The sequence below is a fragment of the Aegilops tauschii genome, chromosome 4, assembly GCF_002575655.3.
Source record: "Aegilops tauschii subsp. strangulata cultivar AL8/78 chromosome 4, Aet v6.0, whole genome shotgun sequence".
Lineage (NCBI taxonomy): Eukaryota > Viridiplantae > Streptophyta > Magnoliopsida > Poales > Poaceae > Aegilops > Aegilops tauschii.
Genome location: NC_053038.3, coordinates 432,559,273 through 432,579,084, shown reverse-complemented (window position 1 = coordinate 432,579,084; position 19,812 = coordinate 432,559,273). Strand labels below are relative to the sequence as shown.

Below are 19,812 nucleotides of genomic sequence, written 5' to 3'. Positions count from 1 at the left end.
TTACACATACTATGCTTTGGATCATATGACCTTTTCTTTTACAAAATAACTCCTTTGGCTATGAATATATATTATATACCTAAAGAATGTAAGGTTCTATCGTACACTCCTACTTCGTCCAATATTACGCCCGTTCCCGCCCCCTTTCTCCTTGTATTAATTTTTTCCTCCCATATCTGGTTTTTTCCATCACCCTGAAGCCACCTCAACTACCCCACCACATATTTACTTATCATACCTTCTTTGGTACCCCCCCCGTTCCTTTTTACTTAGTATATAAGATTTGTCTACAGTCAAACTTTATAAAATTTGACCAACTTTATAGAAAAAAAATATCAACATTCACTATACGAAATCAATACCATTAGATGCATCATGAATTTAATTTTCATATTGTATAACTTTAGTATTGTAGACGTTGATATTTTTCCATATAAATATGGTCAAACTGTACGAAGTTTGACTTCGGACAAATATGCGTAGTAAAAAGAACTGAAGGGACTAAATTAAGAAGTGCTTACAAACAACTGTTCACTAATTACATAGTCCTATTTATTAACACAATTAAAATTAATATGAGCAGGTAAAGCACGGGTTAACCTACTATTATTTTTACTCCCCGGCAATGAAATCACGTGAAAACATGAAAGTAGTTCATTTAGCATAGATTTTCTAGTGCAGATGGCTCGCAGATTTTCTTAAAGACAAAGATTTTTTTTTAGACAATCTTAAAGACTCTTAAAGACAAAGATGGTTTGCGGCCATGCGTGGCGTCGGCCTTTTTTGTTAGGGAATGTTTGCAAGAGACTGGACGTTTGTTGTGGTATTGCGTCGTAGTGCTCGTAGCCCAATGGCCCATGTGAGGGGCCAAGAATGGCACAGCACGAGCCACGAAGTGAATTCCACTCTAGCCCATCACACTATTCGACCCGGCCCGCTTCTGCTGCGACCGCACTGCACGGACCATCCCTCTTTCCATTCCCCTTCCAAGCTGCAGGCTGCAGCCTCCATGCCGCTCGCCCCGCGCCGACGCCGCCAAAACCCTCCCCAAAACCTCCGACAGACGCCGCCCACCTCCCAGGGATGCCGCCCAGGCCGGCGAGGCGGGTGTTCCAGTACATCTCCTCGCCCCGCAGGCCGCCGCCGTCCCCGCTGCCCGCGGCCCCCGCCGCCGGGGAGGCCACGGCCTCCGAGGCCGACGCCGACTCGGTCTACCACATCGTGACGGCCGCGCCCACGCCGTCGGCCATGGAGTCCGCGCTCTCCGCCTCCGCCGTCCCTCTCTCGCCGCCGCTCCTCGACCTCGTCCTCCGCCGCTTCCGCTTCGCCCACGGGGACCCGCTCCGCGCGCTCTCGCTCCTCTCGCTCGCCGCCGACCGCTGCGGCGTCGCGCCCTCCCCCTTCGCGCTCGACACGGCCCTCTACGTGCTCGGCCGCGCCCGCCGCTTCTCCCACATGTGGGACCTCGTCCAGTCCATCCACCGGCTCTGCCCCGACGCCATCACCGCGCGCACCGCCATGGTCGTCCTCGGCCGCGTCGCCAAGATCTGCTCCGTCCGCGAGACCGTCGCCTCCTTCCGCCGCCTCTTGCGGCTCTTCCGCGGCCGCGAGGGCACCGAGTCGGCCGACCTCTTCAACGCGCTGCTCCGCACGCTCTGCCAGGAGAAGAGCATGTCCGACGCGCGCAACGTCTACCACGCGCACAAGCACGAGTTCCAGGTGAACCGCCATACCTTCAACATCCTGCTCTCCGGGTGGAAGTCCTCCGAGGATGCCGATGCGTTCTTCGCAGAGATGCGAGAGCACGGGATTGATCCTGACTTGGTCACCTACAACTCTTTGATTGATTGCCACTGCAAGAACCATGGCGTGGAGAAGGCCTATAAGCTGCTCGATGAAATGCGTGGGAATGAAATTGCTCCCGATGTGATCACCTATACGAGTTTGATTGGCGGATTGGGACTGGTTGGCCAGCCTGACAAGGCTAGAGACCTGCTGAAGGAGATGCGTGAGCTTGGATGTCACCCGGATGTGGCGGCGTACAATGCCACAATACGGAACTTTGTTATAGCAAAGAGGCTTGGTGATGCGTTTGCGTTGATGGACGAAATGGCCTCAAGGGGACTGATGCCGAATGCCACGACATATAACCTTTTCTTCCGGTTCTACTACTGGGCGTACGATATTGGTAGCACGTGGCTGTTGTATGAGCGGATGCGGTCTGAAAGATGCTTCCCCAACACGCAATCTTGCATGTTTATTATCAGGTTATGTCATCGGCATGGTAAGGTGGCAGAAGCACTAGAGCTGTGGGGCGATATGGTCGAGAACGGGTTTGGATCATTCACCTTGGTGTCAGATGTTTTGTTTGACCTGTTATGTGATGAGGGAAAGCTGGAGGAGGCTGAGAGGTGCTTCCATCAAATTACTGATTTGGGGCAGAAACCCAGCAGCATTTCATTTAGAAGAATCAAGATACTAATGCAGCTTGCCAACCGGGAAGAATCTATTGCCGGGTTAACTGAGAAAATGGCTCGGTTTGGCCGGCTGCTGCCTGAGGATTGCCAAAGAGTTCGTCCCCCTGCTGAAACCACACCCGATGGAGATGATACTGAAATAATAATAGCAACTTAGCATGTTATTCATACGACAGGGAGCATCATTTGATGACCACAAATTTGGTTGACCAGGAAATTGTTGAATTGGTTCTGAAGAGTTCATTGTACTATTATTATCCTGTGGAGGTAAACCTTCTAGATTTCTGATTTCATATGAAGGTATTGGTTAGTCGTTTTGCTTCCATCATTTCTGATGACAATATTGCCTCTCCAAACAGGTATGAACAATTCGGGATGTTATTGAGAGACAATCGATGTATATTGTCAGATTATTGTCATTATTAATACTTCCCCTGTTCCTAAATATAAGTCTTTTTTAGAGATTCCACTATGGACTACATACGGAGCAAAATGAGTGAATCTACACCCTAAAATGTGTCTATATACATCCGAATGTAGTTTGTATTGAAATCCCTAGAAAGACTTATATTTAGAAACGGAGGGAATATATAACTTTCCTGAAAAAATTCATACAGTGGGGGACGTCTAACCTGCCTGTTGGACCATATGGTATTACACCACTGTCCAATCTCTCATATGAAATTGAAACTGCATATGGTATACCAACGTCATAGAACCTCATTATGATGAACGTAGAATTGGAAGTTTGGAACTACTCCCTCAATTCCGATTATTTGATGTGTTACCAAATTTTGCAAAGACCAAGGAAATCCTGCGATTAGGAGATTTGGAGGATGCCGGCCAAATTTGTGGTCCCGCTCTGCTGGGAGTCTCATTGTATAAAATGTTTTTTTTACAATTAATTCAAGCTCTGTCTTTGTCTGAAATAAAAGTGTGAAGTTACAGGGAAGGAAAGCAAACACGTATATTGTCTCTCGATTTATCGCATGAAGGTAATGTGCAAGTGCTCATGAATCTGTTCTGCAACAGAAGATGTGGCCTTTTTATTTTATTTTTGTGAATGACCTGAAAATGGAAGTATTAACTTGCTGATGTGAATAGCCAGTAGCGCACTTAGGGACTGAATGAATGTGCATCGCTATACATGGTTAGCTTGGCTATTGGGGCAAACGTCAGGCCTGGGTGCTTTTCCCAATTTTTTTGATGGATTTTCCCAAGACTAACATGCAGATCACTGGATTGGCAGCTGCACTCTTTGGAAAACTAGAAATAAGGCGTGTTTTGTGGAAAATGGATTTGTTCCCCTGCTAGTTTGTTGTGTTCCTTAATGCAGGGCAGATCTGCATCCTCCGGTGGATAAGCAAGCACTGCTTTAAGGCACTGAGATTTTCCGGGCGCATGCCTTTGGGAGGCATACGAAGTGCAGGAAATAGGTCAGACTCTTGTGCCTGTTCTTTAGTAGCTAGCGCCTCCCCCCTTGGGTTCTCCTGCACCCCCTATTCTCTTGCTTTAGGGCCTGTTTGGATCAGTGCCAAAACCTGCCCAACTAATTTATGCTTTGTGCTGTCTGAACCTTGCTACATTACTGAATTTCAATAGTGGAACCTAGCTGTATGTTTGCGAACGAATTACTGAATTTCAATAGTGGAACCTAGCTGTATGTTTGCGAACGAATGAAAATAGGAAAGACTAACTAAAGGGCCTAGAAATCCCATGGCAGCTCGCTGTTGTGATCCATAGAGATTGAGCGAGCTGGGGATGAAACTAATACATCGTCTCGTACGGACGCCTTCTTGAGACAGAAATTGTGTTCGGCCATGTTTTCCTCGGATCTTGTGCGCAAGAGAACGAGATATAATAAACACCGAGGCCTCATTCGGTTCGGAGGATTTTCATAGAAAAAACATAGGGGCAAGGATTCTAGAGAAAATTTTCTATAGATGCATTCAGTTTGTAGGAAATGTGTACTGAAATTTCGTAGGAATACTAATCATCTCCTGTGTTTTTTGGGAAACTGTACATCCATTCAAAGGATTTTTATAGGATTTTGGATGATTGAAATCCTGTAGAAAACATTGGTCCTTTGATTCATAGGATTAGTTGTACTACATTTCTCATAGAAAATCTAACATCTACTCCAACCTATTTTTACAATTCTTTTGTTTTTCCCGTGGCATCAAATACTCCTTTCCTATTCTATAGGATTCGAGTGGGCATGCCACTCCAATCCTATACCTTTTCTATTCATGCGTTTTCAAAATACTGTGAATCAAAGAGGCCCTGAAAGCTCATTTGCTGCGTAGGAGTGACGCAAGATAATTCCTTAGGATAACAAGTTTTATCCTATCAAATTCCTGTACTACTCCTGATTCCTATATTTTTGTTTCCTCCCAACCGAATGAGCCTTGAACAGGTTTTAGATAAGTTAGAGTATCTACAACTGGACTTATCAAATCCGCCCCCCCTAAATGTTCGCGGACGTGCCCGGTCAGTGTCCAGGCGTGTTCGTTTTAAGCCTCTATTTGTCTGTCCATGTAGCCACTCTTCATTTTCTTCTTTATATGTGCGGTCACTTGCATGTGATTGATGGAGATGAAGAGAAAGAAAAAAATAAAAAATAATGAAAAAGAAAAAGGTTGTCCGGGGTGAGCCGTGTTCTATGTGCCAGACTGACCGGGCGCATCCACGAGCCCTTGTATCCTCTTTACATTTGATCTTAATACGAGGGTTCACGGATAACCCAGATGTAAAGAGATGATATGAAGGGTTTGGCTGGTTCATTTTTTTTCTTCTCTTTTGGTTCGATCACTGGGCGTCCGAGGAGGATTTGAGGAGGCAGGGTGTAGATGGTCGGTGCAGCTAGCCGAAAGGACACACGAGTCTGCTCGACCGGACCCACTTCCACCTCCTAGAATTCTGGCTCCGAGTTTATTGCTAGTACGTTTTTTTTTTGAGAAAATTATTGCTAGTACATGTGTCTGCTCGTATTCCATCCCGCCTCCTAGAATTCCAGGAACAGAGTTATTACCCACCCAGTCCACCGATGATCTCTACAGTATATAAACAACACACTCGCAGTTGCCTCAGCTTCTCATCCCATTCCCAGCTGGAAACGCACGCATAATGCCGAAGCAGATCCTCCACGACGCTGTCATGTACTAGTCAGAGGAGGACTTGCCGTGTCATGGCAGATTGAATGGCCAAGATAAAAAGGAAACCCAATGGCAGAAGATCTACGGCTGTCAACGTTTATTCATTTCCGTCCTTGTTATTATTTCTATATTCAAGTTACTCTCTGTAACCTCAGGCTATATAAGGTGTGGTAACTAGAGGAGATGTATCGATCAACTATTCAGCCAAATATTGGTTATTATCAATACAACAATACCTTTACATACATACACCATATACACAAGTTCCTCACTGTTCTTGGTGATTTCATACTTTTTCCCAATTTCTTGTTCTTGATCCACTTCAAATCCATGGCTGATCCATCCGGGATCTGACAGACGCCCACAAGGAGCACCCCCTGGTGCTCCGCCGCGTCGCCGGCGCCGACTTTGTCTGCAGTGGCTGCGCCTGCAACGGAGCAGGTTTCCGCTACCGCTGCGACGCCTGCGACTTCGACCTGCACGAGTTCTGCGCGACGTGCCCGCCGACCGCGCTCCTTCCTTTCCACGGGCAGCACCCGCTGACGTTCGAGCCGGCCGTGGCCTACGACGATGGTCGCGTCTGCGACCTGTGCGAGACGCGGATCTACGGCATGCACTACAGGTGCCGCCCGACCGCCTTCGACGTGCACCCTGTCTGCTCCCAGCTGCCAGCCGCGGCCGTCTCGCCGTTGCACCCGGAGCATCTCGTCGTCCTCACCGTGGCCCGTCCAACGAAGTGCACGCGCTGTAGCACCGACTGCCTCTGGCGCTACCGGTGCAGTCCCTGCGGGGTCGACCTGCACCCCAGGTGTCTGCTGGGGTCTGACAAGACACCCCTCTGCATTCCCAAAGACAGCGGCCGCCTGTCACGCGGCTTCTTCTTGTGATGAAGCCTCCGACTTGGACTGAGCGAGCTGACGAGTGTTGAGTGTTGAACATCTGAATCAAATGGTGTGGTCTCCAATCTGCAGAATGCCCTGGTGTCAATGAGTTAGGTCATGTGGTCATGCGTCGTGCTACATGCATGTTCGTCACCTCTGTATTTGTACTGCAGTTGTTTGTGCCGATTCAGCTCGATTTGGAGTTACTTTGCTAGAATAAATCGTAAGAATCTGGAATTAGTTTCCTTAAAATTTAGCATTAGTACTCCCTCCGTCCCGAAATTCATGTCGCGCGCACAGTGCAGTGGTTATTTCGCAAAAAACACCTCGTAATCTTAAAACAATAGCAAACAGGTACTCCTTCTGCTTCCTCCGTCCGGCGCCCGCGCGTCGCCACGGGCCGGCGCCGTGGGATTCCGCCGACGTGCTGGAGATTCGGCGCTCGCAGCCCACCCGCAACCACCCACCGCCGCCCAACCGCCACCAGCTGCTCGCCGATTCCGCCGCCCACCGCCGCGACCACCAGGCGAGCTGGTCCTCGATCCGCAAGGACCTGCGGCGCCAAGCTGCGCGATTCCGCCACCTAGCTGAGCTGCCGCCCATCTGCACGACCAGCCACCACGGCGCGGCGCCCACTTGCACCTGCACCGCCGCCAACCTCCACGATCTCGCCGCGATCCTTCCCCGCGCCCCGTCTCTGCTGCTGGGAGACTCCAATCGCCGGCCCAGTCTCTCCTTTTCCGCCGGATCCTTCCTCACCGGCTCTGCTGCTGGGGTAGTCCTTCCCTGCCGCTCCTTCCTCGCCGCCGACGCCTACTACTGCTGCTGCCCCCGCCGACGACGCCTACTGCTTCTGCTGCTTCGACCACCTGCAGTTGGTAGTCCTGCAAAATTGGTAATGTTAATTTTGGAAGCATTCAGTAAATGGCAAGATTTTGTTAATTTTGGAAACATTCAATAATGTTAATTACGGAAACATTCAATCTGGAATGGGATTTTGTTAATTTTGGAAACATTTAATCATGTTAATTTTGGAAACATTCAACCATGTTAATTTCGGAAACACTCAATCAGACAAGATTTTGACAACTGGGATTATTACGCATAATGTGAACAATTAACAAGATTGTACGCAGGGACAGTTAACAAGATTACTCCATGATGTGAACAATTATACAATTAGACAGAGAGTACACAGGGACAATTAACAGGATGACTCCATGATGTTCCTTGCTGCTCCACAATCTGGATATCAGTTAACAGGATTACTCCATGATGTTCCTTGCTGCTCCACAATCTGGAAATTAAACAATTTAAAACAATCTGGAGTAACAGGATTACTCCATGATGTTCCTTACTGCTCAAAATTCAGTTAACTGTTTCAAGCTGAGGCTAGTTCACTGAAACCTGTGCGCACCATTTAAAATGATTTGTCAATTAAACAATTTAAAATAAAAAATTACAGTAGATTAGGACTCAAGCTGAGATTAGTTCACTGAAAGAAAAAGAAAATGCACAAGATCAGGACTCAAGCTGAGACTAGTTTCTGATTTACTCATGATTGAAAATGCCAAAGTGCTTTGCTTTACAACCAATGAGGAGGCCCACACTACTATACTGCAAGATGCAGCTATTACTCATTTCACAGTAGGTTGACAATATGCAAATGATTTCCTAGGGGTTTCAGACCTGCTATGTGCTTATGTACTGAAATGCAATTAGCGTGATGGAACGTCAGGCACACCACATGACCACAATGCAGTACTGAAGCCATTTCTTACTCTTATGAGCTAAAGTTCAGGCAGTAAACTGACAGATGTAAGACCCAATGAGAACACTATATGGGGCAGCTTAAATGCCATCCGGGTTCACTACGCAAGTGGTCCATGGAGATTTACTTTTCTTCTGAAAAAGAAGAAGAAGAAGAAGTAAAATGAGGGCGATCTGCCCACATGAACTCTGCATTTCTTCATAGATGCAGAGTACAGAATAGTAATGCAGATAGGGTGAGCTAAATTTATGGGTCATGTCAATACTGTGCACAGCAAGCACGGAGACGCTGTGAAAGCCTCGTCCGAAGATTCAGATAGAGGAACAAGACATTCAGATAAAGTTTGTTAAATGGAAAATACTCCAAGCAGCAGTACTCCAGGAGTACACTTCTCAGTTTTGTCAGTTGGTGATTAGTTATGAACCTAACTTTTGTTAAATGGAAAGTTTGGTTAAAGTTTGATTAACTAAATTTGACAGCTAGTGATCAGTTATGAACCTGATTTCTGTTAAATGGACAATTTGGTTACAGTTTGATCTTGAGCTAGTGAACAAGCCGTTTCAAAACAGAGCATAGTTTCAAAACAAAGCAATTGCAAACTTGAGCTAGTGAACAAGCAATAGAACTTGAGCTGAAATCAATGCATAGCAATGGAACTTGAACAGAGTTTGAAAAGAAAACAAAGCTTTAGTCTGAATCTCTGGATCAAACTAGAAATGCCCACATAGAGGAGTAAATTGACAGTTTTGACAGTAAATTTAGTCTGAAACTTAGCATCAAGTAGTTTCAGTACTCATCTCTGAATCTTTTTTTTGCGGTTAAACTCATCTCTGAATCTAAAATCTTGAACAGGAGCTCCAGACGATGTCGGCCTTGAGGTGCTGGACGACGGTGCCGTGGCTGAACAGGAGTGGACGGCGTCGTTTACCTGCTGGCGACGGCGACACGGGGTGTACAGCAGCGTCGACCTGCTGGCGAAGGAGCTGCGGCGTGGCGGGGCTACCGACCGAAGATGGCGTGGGAGGGGCAGGGTTGGGCTGCGGCGGGTAGGTATGAGGTCGACGGAGGCTCGCCGGCGAGGAGGTGGTCCACGACGCGCAGGGGAACCAGGCGGCGGCAAAAATCGAACCTTGCTGCTTGGGGGGTGTGCGTGTGTGTGTGTGGAGCCGGCGAGGAAGGAGACGGAGTGGACTGCGGGTTTGGTCGGGGAAATTTAAAGGACTAAATTGCAAAAAAGCCTTTGCGACAAGAATTACGGGACGGAGGGAGTACTTTTTTTTAAACGAGGCAAAAGACTTCATTTTCATTGATTAAGAAGAAGAAGAATTGCCCGGTTAATTGACGGAAAACCAGGCTAAAACCGATACAATCCAGCCCACAAAATGGGCACCACCGGCCAACCTAGCCACCGACATGGAACACAGAGCTGCAGGACAGCTGCACAAGCCACGACTGCACATGCCAACAGATGGCCACACGCACAAACAACCGACAGCTCCGACTTTGACGACGAGCATCACGAGGGAAACATGCAGGACTTGCGCCGACCGTGCTCACCGCAAACGACCACCGAGTGTCTGTCATCGTCGCCGCCTGGACTCGCTCCACCGCAACTCCGACTTCAAAACAACCAGGCAACCCACGGAAGAGCACCTCGGACACGCCGGGAAGATCCGATTACCAAAGCCCGAGCCGCGACCGAAGCTCCTCTCGACGCCGTCATCGTTGCCATACAGAAAATAGTGCCCCAAAAACAGCCTCCTCAGCAAACCACGCGGCGAAGATGCCGCCAACCACCGCGGCGAAGATGCCGTCAACCACCGGTCTTCAGTTGTAGCCGGCTCCAAGACGATGCCCCCAAGGTTATCGAATAGAATTGCTTCCAAAATACTGTTCTGCACATGGAAACTACTACTCCCTCTTTACGGAGGGAGTATTAGACTACTAGTTTGTCCTTGGTTGATCGGGCGCTCAAATGGGGAACTGAAAAATTGTTACAGTTCGAAACAAATCAAATTAATAGAAAAATTTGCCATTAGTGCAAATCTTCCATGAGTCCATCCCACGATCAAATGATCCAATCCTATGGGCAACGGCAATGCAGCTGTACAACGGGACGCCGGTAGAGTCATCTCGCCTATATTGCGTTTGATCTTCATCCTTCAATAGTCTCATCATATATAATATAGTACTTCTTGAGGCACCGATTCGTATTCTAATCATATCATAAACTGACAATATGCTCATCATATCATACACATAATAGTCTCATCATATCATCCAACACAAATCATGTCGTCACATCATAATCATGATATAGCTATATAAGTTACATGACATGTCTCATCATATATAATATAGTACTTCTTGAGGCACCGATTCGTATCCCTCTCTCGCACTAGCGTGAACCTAAACTAACTACTTTCCACTTCGGCTCTGCTATCGAACCCTCTCTGGCTGTCGCTCGGAAACCGGTACACCTGGGTCTAACACTCCGGCCACTCGTCGTATACTCCTGGCGTAGCACTTCTTCACCATCGATGATCTATGTACCTGCATCGTCACATGAGTCGATTATATGCAACATATATAGTTGAGCAACAGAAAAAGACAGACTTGGCAAAAATAGAAGCAACATACCATAAGCATAAATAACAAAGTTCATCGTACCCAAAATGCCCTAACCAGAGTGATCTTCGCTAGTTGAGGAGGACGGTTTAATTACATCACAAATAAAGTTTGGTCATGCATAACTCAAAGTTTCGTCATAGAGAAAGTATGGACTAGACGGACACTTGGTCATATATCGTCAATCACTCCAACATGTCGTGCCATCCATCCAAGTCAGGGAGATAATCCCCGAGTGCAGTGAAAGGCTTCAGGTCGAGACGCTGAGCCGATACGCGTGTTCGGACGTCTTCCCGCGATATTTGCCCTTCTTCGTATAACATCCCTATTTTTTTAGACCTCCTTCATGATGATTTGGGTAAGTTCACGCTGCATGTGATAGAACTCAGCTCGAAGTCGATGATCCAGGATATCTCCTAGGTTCTTTGCCCATTGCAGAATATGGGCATCTCCGGATCTAGGTGACATGCGAAGGTTCTGCTAACCCCGTATGTACTCCAGCATGTGGTGGAGGACATAGAATCCATCACTGAGAGTATCACTCGGTTGCTGGATGCAGCAGAAGTCAGTCTTATAGCCGAAGGCGGGCGCGCGGTTCCTTGTCTTCTTGAGCGTGATCTCTCCACCCCGTAGGCCGTAGGTAAAGATAGCACAGTCGAGAACAGACTGGATGTGTGTGTAATCCTTTTTCTTCATGTTCTTCGATGAGTCCAAGTAAAGAGCGTGGGAGAGTCAGGGGTAAAGGATGATGAGGACGACGCGCCCGTCGCTGCGCAAAATAAGTACACCTCAAATTATCATCCACGCGCGCAAATGAATGATTGAAATCGAAGAAAGGATATCAGCGCGGATGACTTACATGGGATGATAAGGCACGAGAATCGTCTCCTTGTCTTTATTACCGACCATGAAATCGGTGATGTAGTTACTCGCGTTGTTGGGGAACGCAATATTTCAAAAAATTTCCTACGATCACACAAGATCTATCTAGGAGATGCATAGCAACAAGCGGGGAGAGTGTGTCCACGTACCCTCGTAGACCGAAAGCGGAAGCGTTAAGTAACGCGGTTGATGTAGTCGAATGTCTTCGCGATCCAACCGATCAAGTACTGAACGCACGGCACCTCCACGATCTGCACACGTTCAGCTCGGTGACGTCTGATACGTCTCCAACGTATCTATACTTTTTGATTGCTCCATGCTATATTATCTACTGTTTTGGACATTATTGGGCTTTATTATTCACTTTTATATTATTTTTGGGACTAACCTATTAACCGGAGGCCCAGCCTAGAATTGCTGTTTTTTTGCCTATTTTAGAGTTTCGTAGAAAAGGAATATCAAATGGAGTCCAAACGGAATGAAACCTTCGGGAACGTGATTTTTAGAAAGAATATGATCCAGGAGGCTTGGACCCTACGTCAAGAAACAAAAGAGGAGGCCACGAGGTAGGGGGCGCGCCCTCCACCCTCGTGGGCCCCCTGTTGCTCCACCGACGTACTCCTTCCTCCTATATATACCTACGTACCCCCAAACGATCAGATACGGAGCCAAAAACCTAATTCCACCGCCGCAACCTTCTGTACCCATGAGATCCCATCTTGGGGCCTGTTCCGGAGCTCCGCCGGAAGGGGCATCCATCACGGAGGGCTTCTACATCAACACCATAGCCTCTCCGATGAAGTGTGAGTAGTTTACCTCAGACCTTCGGGTCCATAGTTAGTAGCTAGATGGCTTCTTCTCTCTTTTTGGATCTCAATACAATGTTCCCCCCCTCTCTCGTGGAGATCTATTCGATGTAATCTTCTTTTTGCGGTGTGTTTATTGAGACCGATGAATTGTGGGTTTATGATCAAGATTATCTATGAACAATATTTGAGTCTTCTCTGAATTCTTTTATGTATGATTGGTTATCTTTGCAAGTCTCTTCGAATTATCAGTTCGGTTTGGCCTACTAGATTGATCTTTCTTGCAATGGGAGAAGTGCTTAGGTTTGGGTTCAATCTTGCGGTGTCCTTTCCCAGTGACAGTAGGGGCACCAAGGCACGTATTGTATTGTTGCCATCGAGGATAACAAGATGGTTTTTTTATCATATTGCATGAATTTATCCCTCTACATCATGTCATCTTGCTTAAGGCGTTACTCTGTTTTCATGAACTTAATACTCTAGATGCATGTTGGATAGCGGTCGATGAGTGGAGTAATAGTACTAGATGCAGGCAGGAGTCGGTCTACTTGTCTCGGACGTGATGCCTATATACATGATCATACCTAGATATTCTCATAACTATGCTCAATTCTGTCAATTGCTCAACAGTAATTCGTTCACCCACCGTAAAATACTTATGCTCTTGAGAGAAGCCACTAGTGAAACCTATGGCCCCCGGGTCTACCTTCATCATATTAATCTTCCAACACTCAGTTATTTCCTTTGCTTTTTTACTTTGCTTTTATTTTACTTTGCATCTTTATCATAAAAATACCAAAAATATTATCCTATCATATCTATCAGATCTCATTCTCGTAAGTGACCGTGAAGGGATTGATAACCCCTTATCGCGTTGGTTGCGAGGATTTATTTGTTTTGTGTAGGTGTGAGGGACTCGCGCGTAGCCTCCTACTGGATTGATACCTTGGTTCTCAAAAACTGAGGGAAATACTTACGCTACTTTGCTGCATCACCCTTTCCTCTTCAAGGGAAAACCAACGCAGTGCTCAAGAGGTAGCAAGAAGGATTTCTGGCTCCGTTGCCGGGGAGGTCTACGCAAAAGTCAACATACCAAGTACCCATCACAATCCTTTATCTCCCGCATTGCATTATTTGCCATTTGCCTCTCGTTTTCCTCTCCCCCACTTCACCCTTGCCGTTTTATTCGCCCTCTCTTTTTCGTTCGCCTCATTTTCGCTTGCTTTTTGTTTGCTCGTGTGTTGGATTGCTTGTTTGTCACGATGGCTCAAGATAATACCAAATTATGTGACTTTACCAATACCAACAATAATGATTTCCTTAGCACTCCGATTGCTCCTCTTACCGATACCGAATCTTGTGAAATCAATGTTGCTTTGTTGAATCTTGTCATGAAATATGAATTCGCCGGCCTTCCTAGTGAAGATGCCGGTACTCATCTAAATAGCTTCGTTGATTTGTGTGATATGCAAAAGAAGAAAGATGTTGATAATGATATTGTTAAGTTGAAGCTATTTCCTTTTTCGCTTAGAGATCTTGCTAAAGCTTGGTTTTCGTCTTTGCCTAAAAATAGTATTGATTCTTGGAACAAGTGCAAAGATGCTTTTATCTCTAAGTATTTTCCTCCCACTAAGATCATCTCTCTTAGAAACGATATTATGAATTTTAAGCAACTTGATCATGAACATGTTGCACAAGCTTGGGAGAGGATGAAATTAATGATACGTAATTGCCCTACTCATGGTTTGAATTTGTGGATGATTATACAAACTTTTTATGCCGGATTGAATTTTGCTTCTAGAAATCTTTTATATTCGGCCGCGGGAAGCACTTTTATGGAAATCACTTTAGTAGAAGCTACTAAACTCCTAGATAATATTATGGTTAATTATTCTCAATGGGACACTGAAAGATCAACTAATAAAAAAATGCATGCGATAGAAGAAATTAATGTTTTGAGTGGAAAGATGGATGAACTTATGAAATTATTTGCTACTAAGAGTGTTTCTTCTGATCCTAATGATATGCCTTTGTCTACTTTGATTGATAATAATAATGAATCTATGGATGTGAATTTTGTTGGTAGGAATAATTTTGGTAACAACGCGTATAGAGGAAACTTTAACCCTAGGCCTTATCCTAGCAATTCCTCTAATAATTATGGAAATTCCTACAACAACTCTTATGGAAATTTTAATAAGATGCCCTCTGAATTTGAGACTAGTGTTAAAGAGTTTATGAATTCGCAAAAGAATTTCAATGCTTTGCTTGAAGAGAAATTGCTTAAAGTTGATGAATTGGCTAGGAACGTTGATAGAATTTCTCTTGATGTTGATTCTTTAAATTTAGATCTATTCCTCCTAAGCATGATATCAATGAGTCTCTCAAAGCCATGCGAATTTCCATTGATGAGTGCAAAGAAAGAACCGCTAGGATGCGTGCTAAGAAAGATTGTTTTATGAAAGCGTGTTCTTCAAATTTCTATGAAAATAAAGATGAAGATCTAAAAGTTATTGATGTGTCCCCTATTAAATCTTTGTTTTGCAATATGAATCTTGATAATGATGGGACTAAATATGATCCACCTTTACCTAGAAGGCGTTCCAAAAATTCGGAGTTTTTAGATCTTGATGCTAAATTTGATAAAAGTGGGATTGAAGAAATCAAAACCCTAGATGTTGATAAACCCACTATTTTGGATTTCAAGGAATTTAATTATGAAAATTGCACTTTGATAGATTGTATTTCCTTGTTGCAATCCGTGCTAAATTCTCCTCATGCTTATAGTCAAAATAAAGCGTTTACTAAACATATCGTTGATGCCTTGATGCAATCTTATGAAGAAAAGCTTGAGTTGGAAGTTTCTATCCCTAGAAAACTTTATGATGAGTGGGAACCTACTATTAAAATTAAGATTAAGGATCATGAGTTCTATGCTTTATGTGATTTGGGTGCTAGTGTTTCCACTATTCCCAAAACTTTGTGCGATTTGCTAGATTTCCGTGATTTTGATGATTGCTCTCTAAACTTGCACCTTGCGGATTCCACTATTAAGAAACCTATGGGAAGAATTAATGATGTTCTTATTGTTGCAAATAGGAATTATGTGCCCGTAGATTTTTATCGTTCTTGATATAGATTGCAATCCTTCATGTCCTATTATTCTTGGTAGACTTTTCCTTAGAACGATTGGTGCAATTATTGATATGAAGGAAGGGAATATTAGATTCCAATTTCTATTAAAGAAAGGCATGGAACACTTCCCTAGGAAGAAAATAAAATTAACATATGAATCTATCATGAGAGCCACTTATGGATTGCCTACCAAAGATGGCAATACCTAGATCTATCCTTGCTTTTATGCCTAGCTAGGGGCGTTAAACGATAGCGCTTGTTGGGAGGCAACCCAATTTTATTTTTAGTTTTTTGCTTTTTGCTTCTGTTTAGGAATAAATATTTGTTCTAGCCTCTGTTTAGATGTTTTTTTATGTTTTAATTAGTGTTTGTGCCAAGTTAAACCTATATGATCTTCTTGGATGATAGTTATTTGATCTTGCAGAAATTTCCAGAAACTTTCTGTTCACGAAAACAATTGTTAAAAATCACCAGAACGTGATAAAATACTGATTCCAATTGATGCTGATCAATAAACAAATTGCCTAGGTCGTCCTATTTTGGCTGATTTTTTGGAGTTCCAGAAGTTTGCGTTAGTTACATATTACTACAGACTGTTCTGTTTTTGACAGATTCTGTTTTTCGTGTGTTGTTTGCTTATTTTGATGAATCTATGGCTAGTAAAATAGTTTATAAACCATAGAGAAGTTGGAATACAGTAGGTTTAACACCAATATAAATAAAGAATGAGTTCATTACAGTACCTTGAAGTGGCCTTTTGTTTTCTTTCGCTAACGGAGCTCACGAGATTTCTGTTAAGTTTTGTGTTGTGAAGTTTTCAAGTTTTGGGTGAAAGATTTTGATGGATTATGGAACAAGGAGTGGCAAGAGCCTAAGCTTGGGGATGCCCATGGCACCCCCAAGATAATCTAAGGACACAAAAAAGCCAAAGCTTGGGGATGCCCCGGAAGGCATCCCCTCTTTCGTCTACTTCCATCGGTAACTTTACTTGGAGCTATATTTTTATTCACCACATGATATGTGTTTTGCTTGGAGCGTCTTGTATGATTTGAGTCTTTGATTTTTAGTTTACCACAATCTTCCTTGCTGTACACACCTTTTGAGAGAGCTATACATGATTTGGAAATTGTTAGAATACTCTATGTGCTTCGCTTATATCTTTTGAGTTATATAGTTTTGCTCTAGTACTTCACTTATATATTTTAGAGCACGGTGGTGGATTTGTTTCATAGAAACTATTGATCTCTCATGCTTCACTTAGATTATTTTGAGAGTCTTAAATAGCATAGTAATTTGCTTAAATAATCCTAGTATGCTTGGTATTCAAGATTTGTAAAAACTTTCTTATTAGTGTGTTGAATACTATGAGAAGTTTGATGCTTGATAATTGTTTTGAGATATAAAGATGGTGATATTAGAGTCATGCTAGTTGAGTAGTTATGAATTTGAGAAATACTTGTGTTAAAGTTTGTGATTCCCGTAGCATGCACGTATGGTGAACCGTTATGTGATGAAGTCGGAGCATGATTTATTTATTGATTGTCTTCCTTATGAGTGGCGGTCGGGGACGAGCGATGGTCTTTTCCTACCAATCTATCCCCCTAGGAGCATGCGCGTAATACTTTGCTTTGATAACTTGTAGATTTTTGCGATGAGTATATGAGTTCTTTATGACTAATGTTGAGTCCATGGATTATACGCACCCTTCTTCCTTCCACCATTGCTAGCCTCTCTAATACCGAGCACTTTTCGCCGGTATCATACACCCACCATATACCTTCCTCAAAACAGCCACCATACCTACCTATTATGGCATTTCCATAGCCATTCCGAGATATATTGCCATGCAACTTTCCACCGTTCCGTTTATTATGACACGCTCCATCATTGTCATATTGCTTTGCATGATCATGTAGTTGACATCGTATTTGTGGCAAAGCCACCGTTCATAATTCTTTCATACATGTCACTCTTGATTCATTGCATATCCCGGTACACCGCCGGAGGCATTCATATAGAGTCATATTTTGTTCTAAGTATCGAGTTGTAATTGTTGAGTTGTGAGAAAATAAAAGTGTGATGATCTTCATTTTTAGAGCATTGTCCCAAGTGAGGAAAAGGATGATGGAGACTATGATTCCCCCACAAGTCGGGATGAGACTCCGGATGAAAAAAAAGAGGCCATAAAAAAAAGAGAAAAGGCCCAAATAAAAAAAACAAGAGAAAAAGAGAGAAGGGACAATGTTACTATCCTTTTACCACACTTGTGCTTCAAAGTAGCACCATGATCTTCATGATAGTGAGTCTCTCATTTTGTCACTTTCATATACTAGTGGGAAGTTTTCATTATAGAACTTGGCTTGTATATTCCAATGATGGGCTTCCTCAAAATGCCCTAGGTCTTCGTGAGCAAGCGAGTTGGATGCACACCCACTTAGTTTCTTTTGTTGAGCTTTCATATACTTATAGCTCTAGTGCATCCGTTGCATGGCAATCCCTACTCACTCACATTGATATCTATTGATGGGCATCTCCATAGCCCGTTGATACGCCTAGTTGATGTGAGACTATCTTCTCCCTTTTTTTGTCTTCTCCACAGCCACCATTCTATTCCACATATAGTGCTATATCCATGGCTCATGCTCATGTATTGCGTGAAGATTGAAAAAGTTTGAGAATGTCAAAAGTATGAAAAAATTGCTTGGCTTATCATCGGGGTTGTGCATGATTTAAATACTTTGTGTGGTTAAGATAGAGCATAGCCAGACTATATGATTTCGTAGGGATAACTTTCTTTGGCCATGTTATTTTGAGAAGACATGATTGCTTTGTTAGTATGCTTGAAGTATTATTATTTTTATGTCATTATTAAACTTTTGTCTTGAATCTTTCGGATCTGAATATTCATACCACAATTAAGAATAATTACATTGAAATTATGCCAAGTAGCACTCCGCATAAAAAATTCTGTTTTTATCATTTACCTACTCGAGGACGAGCAGGAATTAAGCTTGGGGATGCCTGATACGTCTCCAACGTATCTATAATTTTTGATTGCTCCATGCTATATTATCTACTGTTTTGGACATTATTGGGCTTTATTATTCAATTTTATATTATTTTTGGGACTAACCTATTAACCGGAGGCCCAGCCCAGAATTGCTGTTTTCTGCCTATTTCAGAGTTTCGTAGAAAAGGAATATCAAACGGAGTCCAAACGGAATGAAACCTTCGGGAACGTGATTTTTAGGAAGAATATGATCCGGGAGACTTGGACCCTATGTCAAGAAACAAAAGAGGAGGCCACGAGGTAGGGGGGCGCGCCCACCCCCCAGGGCGCGCCCTCCACCGTCGTGGCCCCCCTGTTGCTCCACCGACGTACTCCTTCCTCCTATATATACCTATGTACCCCCAAACGATCAGATACGGAGCCAAAAACCTAATTCCACCGTCGCAACCTTCTGTACCCACGAGATCCCATCTTGGGGCCTGTTCCGGAGCTCCGCCGGAAGGGGCATCCATCACGGAGGGCTTCTACATCAACACTATAGCCTCTCCGATGAAGTGTGAGTAGTTTACCTCAGACCTTCGGGTCCATAGTTAGTAGCTAGATGGCTTCTTCTCTCTTTTTGGATCTCAATACAATGTTCTCCCCCTCTCTCGTGGAAATCTATTCGATGAAATCTTCTTTTTGCGGTGTGTTTGTTGAGACCGATGAATTGTGGGTTTATGATCAAGATTATCTATGAACAATATTTGAGTCTTCTCTGAATTCTTTTATGTATGATTGGTTATCTTTGCAAGTCTCTTCGAATTATCAGTTTGGTTTGGTCTACTAGATTGATCTTTCTTGCAATGGGAGAAGTGCTTACCTTTGGGTTCAATCTTGCGGTGTCCTTTCCCAGTGACAGTAGGGGCAGCAAGGCACGTATTGTATTGTTGCTATCAAGGATAACAAGATGGGGTTTTTATCATATTGCATGAATTTATCCCTCTACATCATGTCATCTTGCTTAAGGCGTTACTCTGTTTTCATGAACTTAATACTCTAGATGCATGCTGGATAGCGGTCGATGA

The 19,812-nt window shown here is 44.0% G+C and overlaps 2 protein-coding genes across 2 annotated transcripts; both read left to right on the top strand.

Annotated features, from left to right (window-relative positions):
- Window positions 1-974: 974 nt before the first annotated feature.
- LOC109743343 (putative pentatricopeptide repeat-containing protein At1g02420) lies at window positions 975-3,093 on the top strand. The gene is made up of 2 exons (XM_020302429.4): window positions 975-2,744; window positions 2,837-3,093. The coding sequence occupies exon 1, from the start codon at window positions 1,084-1,086 to the stop codon at window positions 2,632-2,634; it is 1,551 nt and encodes a 516-aa protein (XP_020158018.1). The 5' UTR covers window positions 975-1,083; the 3' UTR covers window positions 2,635-2,744; window positions 2,837-3,093.
- A 1,855-nt stretch (window positions 3,094-4,948) lies between these two features.
- Window positions 4,949-9,644, top strand: LOC123493705 (uncharacterized). The gene is made up of 4 exons (XM_045227703.1): window positions 4,949-4,967; window positions 5,990-6,442; window positions 6,771-7,408; window positions 9,137-9,644. Exons 1-4 carry the CDS (start codon window positions 4,949-4,951, stop codon window positions 9,332-9,334), a joined length of 1,308 nt encoding a protein of 435 aa, XP_045083638.1. The 3' UTR covers window positions 9,335-9,644.
- Window positions 9,645-19,812: the final 10,168 nt, after the last annotated feature.